At 42.1% G+C, this 6600-nt stretch overlaps 2 protein-coding genes across 2 annotated transcripts; both read right to left on the bottom strand.

Moving 5' to 3' along the window:
• Positions 1-3089: 3089 nt before the first annotated feature.
• LOC107277953 (uncharacterized) lies at positions 3090-3914 on the bottom strand. The gene has a single exon (XM_015789669.3). It carries the CDS (start codon positions 3817-3819, stop codon positions 3352-3354), a length of 468 nt encoding a protein of 155 aa, XP_015645155.1. The 5' UTR covers positions 3820-3914; the 3' UTR covers positions 3090-3351.
• A 1832-nt stretch (positions 3915-5746) lies between these two features.
• LOC107278601 (uncharacterized) lies at positions 5747-6579 on the bottom strand. The gene has a single exon (XM_015766000.3). It carries the CDS (start codon positions 6452-6454, stop codon positions 5954-5956), a length of 501 nt encoding a protein of 166 aa, XP_015621486.1. The 5' UTR covers positions 6455-6579; the 3' UTR covers positions 5747-5953.
• Between the last annotated feature and the right edge of the window lie 21 nt (positions 6580-6600).

Below are 6600 nucleotides of genomic sequence, written 5' to 3'. Positions count from 1 at the left end.
GGCGAGCTCGCCCGTGCAAACCCGCGTGTCTCTCTTCCTGGACTCAATCTGATCCGTTGGATTCGATCCGACGGCTCTCAATCCAGCTATCATCCAATGGGCCTCGTGGACAACCTATGGGGCTATGACTGGGCTGTGAGCCCACATGTAGTCACAAGAGAATGTCCTTTGGGAGAAATTCCACCAATAGAATAGAAATAATTGAAAGAATAAGAATGCTTACACACTTCAATCCATAGGAATTTTCAAGAGACTTGGATGGATGGAAAATTTCCTATGTTTTCTCTTCTCTCTGCAACTTTTAGGAAAGAAAATGTTCCTTTGGTTTTTCCGTACCTACATTCCTATGAACCGAATGATACTTATACTTATAGGAGTTAATCCTTAGGAAATCCAGATCATTTGATTTTTCTTCCAAAAAAATAGGCCCTAAGAATGTGTTTGGAAGGACGGGAAAATAGAGGATTGAGAGGATATGTAAAACAAGTTGAGTTACATGCATATGATTAATACGGTTTTATTTTAAAACAACTTTCTTATAGTTTACTTCTTTTTTTGGCAAAACGATGTACCTTTTAACAGTTCAGGAATGCGTGCACGAAAAATTACCGATTTTCTTCCAATCGGCTACTCCAAACACAGCCGCTTCTAAACACTGTTCCCTCCATCCCGATAATGTATCTATTTCTAGAGTTTAATTTATCTTAAAATGTAGTAATTATTTTTTTATCTATCCTCTTATCACAATTAATTATAATTAACTTCTTTTAGTCCCTACACCTACTTTCTCTTTTCAACCAACCACAATCTCACATCACTCAATTCCATATACTTCCTTACCACGAAAACGAATAGAAATGCTCATATTTTTGGATGGAGGGAGCAATATTTTTTCTAAATAAAGTTTTTACTCCTCCGATTAAAATATTTGACGTGGTTGACATTTGATCCTAAAAGTATTGTTTACTTTGTTGTGACTTATTTTATTATTAAAAATATTTTAGGTATGACATATACTTTTTCATATTTATACTAAATTTTTAATAAGATGGATATTGAATAGTCAAACTACTGAAGGTGGTAGTTTTCTAGTATTGAATTGAAGCGTTTGTACTCTAAATAGTTGCCATAAACTAAGTTTTCAGTCACCGACTCATCATTCATCATCTATCGCACTTTAGAACATGCCCTCAGTTAGGCAGATATAGAATATGATTAAAGGGGACTCATCTCCTTCAACCCCCTACTCTTCCTTCTCTCCTTATTCTTCCGTCCCTCTCATTTTATCAATGGTGATCCAAAGGGATAGAGGAGACTCGAGTCCTCCTAGCACTTACGTTGGATCTCTGTTTATATAGCTGATGCCTGACGGAAAAGAGAAAAAGGGAGAACTTATTAGATCAACTAAAAGCCGTTTGGTTGGAACCTGAAAGCTATGGGTATGGGAAATGCATAGGCAAAGACATGACCCGAGTCATAAATCCTGATCCGACCAAGTCTAGTGTCCCAACAAAGTGAAGTAAACGAAAGATGGTCTTGACTCTTGAAGACTTGTAGTATTTTACAAGGCTGCATTTTAGCAATCTGCGTGCCTTCTCTGTGGGAGCATAAGCATGTGACATGTGCATTGTGCAATTCGTCTGCTTATTCAGTTCAACAAACGGGTTGACAAAGTCACAGCGCCGATCTGTTACGACATCAGCAAGCTTGCGCCATCCATCTCTCATCGTGACATGCACGGCCTGTTCCTTTCGCTCGGACATGATACGTCTTCAAGAAAACGTATTCTCTCCGTCTTCAAATAAACAATTTTCTATACATGAATTTAAACCTTGGTTCTTTCACTCAGACATGATATTTCTTCATGAAAACATACTACTTTCATTTTAAAATAAATTAACTTTTATATACGAAACTCAACCTAGGACGAAGGGAGTATTATTCTGAACATGACTCAAGTCGAAATCTAAAAAATAATAAAACATTGATACATCTTTTTAGTACTTAGAACAAATGTGTGAATACCTTATGAAATGTATTAGTCCTTCCATTTCTGAAGTGTAGATATTTCTAGAGTTTAAAATTTGTATCATGATATAAACATTTCTAGTTCTGATTCTTTTTTTTTTTGAGAAACACAGTACAAACGCAGGCGCTCATAACGTGCACACACTCACCCCTACGAACGTACACACGCACACCCTATCCCTATGAGCACCTCCGGAAGACTGGACCGGCATATTTTGAGATTGACGAAGTCACCACAGGCGCCTCGCTGTCGGCGGGTACGTCGCCTACCACTGAAAGAATAATTAGCCGTAAATGCAAACACCCGTGTCAAATCTAGGACGAAAATCCATTTGTTGAAATTAGTGCCACAAAAATGCTACTCCTATGTTGTATTACTCCCCTTCAATCGAACAACAAACCTTCTCGCTAGGCGAACAGCAAACCTTCAGTTCAGCAAACAGGTTGACAACGTCACAACACCGATTTGGTATGACGTCAGCAAGCTTGTGTCGTCCATCTCTCCGTGTCATGTTTCCTTCACTCGGACATGATAGGTCCTCACGAAAACGTATTGTTCTGACATGTTTCAAGTGGAATTATATAATAAAAAGCATCGATATATATTTTTAATGTTTAGATCAAATGTATGAAACCTTCTTAAAATGTATCAAATGTATTACTCCATCTGTTTCAAATTTATACTATGATCTAAAATTTATACCACAATATAAATTTGTATGATTTGAAAGTATGGATTTCCGTGTATCAGGGTGACTGACCCAAAATGTTTATGTTGTATAATTTTGAATTCTAGAAATGCTTATAGAGAACAGAGGGGGTATAACTATTTCAGGCTTGTCTAGCAAATATTAAAGTTACGAGGGAAATATGTACCTTTTATATAGTTACTTTGTTGATCAAATTTTGAATTACTTAGATTCTATGATGTTGTGATAGGCGGGAGACAATTTTCTAGATAATCGGAATCTAGGCGTGCAAGTCTTTGCTTAAAGAGGAGAAGGGAAATATGTAAAACTAAAAGTTACTCCTAAGATTCACAGCGGCACGATGAAGTGGTCTACCATAAAATTTCGTTTGATTTCAGAGGGGGAAAACAGCCTTTATACATATGTAAATAACTTTCTACCGCAGTAACCAAAGTGCTTGCACGCCTAAACTAGAAAAAAATTTACACATAGAAACTACTAGCAAACAGCTACTGCAACGCGAACTTAATTAGTTGTTCAGATTCTTATACACACACGGTTGTCAAACGTTGATATTGATTATTCGATCGTTTCTTCCTGTAATTACAAAGGACAGTTCGAAAATGTGGTTGAATCAGACTTCCTCATCCTGATCAGAAGCTGCCTCGTCCTCGTCGTCGTCGTCTTCCCCTGCATTGCCGAGGAACAGCAAGCAGAAGCCACCGACGGTGACGACCACCGACATGGCCACGACGAGCGCGTTCAGCGGCGGCGGCATCATCGGCGCGACGCGCGACGAGAAGAGGACGGTCAGCGCCGTCGAGAGCGCCCAGACGGGCAGCCTCAGCCGCTCCCTCGCCACGGCGGCGGCCGGAGAGGAGCCGTCGGCGGCGAGCGCCTCGAACCTGCCGACGCAGTAGAGGAGCAGCGCGAGCATGGTGTACGCGGCGGCGACGAAGGCGAGGTCACGCGGTTCCGCCGCCGCGCGGTAGGTGCACGCGGCGACGTGGCCGGCGACGAGGAAGCCCGCGATGACGCACGGGAGCAGCGCGTTGTCGCCGTCCTGCTCCCGCTGAGGTTTCTTCGACAGGTCATCGTCCATTGGACACGTCACACTCGGATAATATGTATTACGACTTTGTACGACGATAGGCTTTTGTTCAGGTTCAGGGGCGGGCTTAGTTCCGCCCGATCGTTATTGATCCACAATGAACAAGGTGTGTTATATATACTACCCTCTTGCTTGACGTCTTCTCTGCAAAAAAATTTGCGAGGAAATTGTCGTGCAAAGATCGAGAATATGTTTCACTGGGGAAAAAAAATTGAAAATGTAAAGGATCGATAAATATGATTGACCAGCAGGTCAAGTCATGTAGTAGGAATTAGATGAGAATCAGCGTACTAATCCGGAAAAGATTTATGGCACCCAATTACCTCTTTATTAACTTTCACCAAATTTTATCCCTACCACTTTTAAAGAGGCATCATAGTTTTTTCTCTCTTTTTTCTTAATCTTCTGTATTAAAAATAGCGTAGTGGGGATAGGTCGAATAAAACGTTTAGCATCAATACCTTATAAATTTAAATTATATGTCATAAAAAGCAAAAATGTAAATTAAATTATAAAATTACTTTCATAATACCATCAGGGTTTTGAAATGTAAATCACTTTTAAAAATTTTTCTTTGAAGACTTTTTGTCATTTCTCCTTTTTTTTAAACCGATAGGAGAATTATAGTCTGTTTTGCGAGTTTAAGATTCTGAGAAATTAGTTGGTAGCTAACTTCTAAGAATACGTAAAAACTGATTTTCTAAACTTTTAGCTTCTAGTTCGCTCTTTGAATTTTACAACTACAGCTTGAATCTAAAGTACAATATGAACTGTTCGTGGAGCGTTTGATTCTAGAGGAAAACAAACACATTCCTTGTAGTATACAATTATAGCTTTTGTGATTAATGAGTCTCTGTGGGCATGACTTAACCTGTGGGTAAAAAAAAAGTACCGGCATGATTAAGTCGTCTTATTCACACAAGCGGGAACTCAAGAGTAATTCCGGGTGATCTGCTTGGCGTACACGTAGAGACAGTACCACGCGTGATGGTCACGAAAAATCTATGGTATACTGATCTGCTACTCGCCTACTCATGGTTTTTTTTTCAGGATAGTCTGCATGTGGTTTCAACTAATAATCCAACAACTAGGATGAGGTTTTGTCAAATTGAAGGCGAAAATGCCAGGAGGAACTTTACTGTTCTTGACATGTACTACTCTAGATGGGACTGACTTTTCTGAATTTCTGAATGTTTTGTCAATGTTTATAGCTACTGCTTTGTGCTCTTCTTAAATTCAAATCTATCAACGAACTTACGCAAATATTACGCGTTGACGCGTTGTTTGTACCTTTTTGGCAGTTTGGCTCGCTCCTCTGAAGCTGGATTGTGGGAAAAGGAATATGATAGTAGAATCAATTCATTTGGTTTCAGTTCCTAAAAAATAGATACTATTCCTTCCGTAAAAAAAAGCCTATCCTAAATACGGATGGGACATTACATAGTACAACGAATGAGCATGCCCAAATTTATTGTACTATGTAATGTTCCATCTTACAATGAATCTGGACATGCTCATTCGTTGTACTATGTAATGTCCCATTTGTGTTTAGGTTAGATTTTTTTTAGACGGAGAAAGTACATGAGAGCGAGACATCGCCATCAGCAGACACCATGTCTCAATTGCTTTTGCAGAGAGACAACGATGGTTATACAGCTTCCGAAAACTGTCAATACATATTTTTTTCCAAATGGATAATCTTACAATTTCTTTCTTCTAGGGAAACATGGCCCCATCTTTTCACTTATGCTTATCAGTCAAAATTTAAATTTTTAATCAAAGTTTATTTTTCAACCATTGATTTTAGATCGCTAAAAACACGTATACAAAAATTTTATTCATAAATTATTTTTCGTTTGCAAATATGCCGTTTTGTTTATTTCACGAATAAGCGAAACTATGGGGACCTACGTTGGGCTTTGACGGCCTAAACATTATAGTATTATTTAGTAGCGTTACAAATTTCAATCAAACAAAACATTTCATTTCAATTTTTAGAAATGTTTAGAAGAATTATTTCATCCTTCACGTTCAATAATTTCTGTAGTACTATATCCTACCAAGTTCAGACCTCCAGTGCAACTCGCGGAAAGCTTTCTCCGGCGGCGGCCGGCTGCCGCCGGCGTCAGCTTGAGGGATGGCCGTGCTCCTCGTCGTGGCACTCGCCGGCTTTGGAACGGAAGACGAAGTAGTAGGCGAAGCCCAGTACCACCAGCGTGACGCCCCACACGCCCAGCTTCAGCGCCAGGAACGGCATCGCGTCGCAGACGCGCCACGCCACCGTGTTGCCCAGCGTCACGGCGACCGCCCACACGCCGAGCCTGACGCGCCGCAGCTCGGTCTCCCTCGCCGGCGGGGACGCGTCGAGCCGCAGGGCCTCGAGCTTCTCGACGAGGCAAAGCAGCAGCGCGACGAGCCAGTAGGTGACGGCCAGGAACGCGATGTCGCGGGGCCGGTGGCGCACGCGGTACGCCACGGCGGCGAAGGCGGCGGTCGCGCCGGCGAAGGCGGCGAGCTGGAGCGCGCACCGTGCGCGCCACCGCCCGTCCCGCTGGCGCGGCTCTTGGCCCAGCCTCTGCCATGGCACCGGCGCCACCGATGTTCCCTGCGCGGTCGAAGGCTCCATGAACGGCGGCGGCGAGAACGCGCCGCTGCTCGCCGGAACGGGAGAGCTCGTGATCGGCTTCGACGGCGGCGGCGGCAGCAGCGTTGGTGTCAGTGAGTGTAGTCAGGTGATTCTTGGTCGCTCTTGAGCTCGACGCGAGCGTTCGA

The sequence above is a fragment of the Oryza sativa genome, chromosome 1, assembly GCF_034140825.1.
Source record: "Oryza sativa Japonica Group chromosome 1, ASM3414082v1".
Taxonomy (NCBI): Eukaryota; Viridiplantae; Streptophyta; class Magnoliopsida; order Poales; family Poaceae; genus Oryza; species Oryza sativa.
This window is presented reverse-complemented; position numbering and strand designations above follow the sequence as displayed.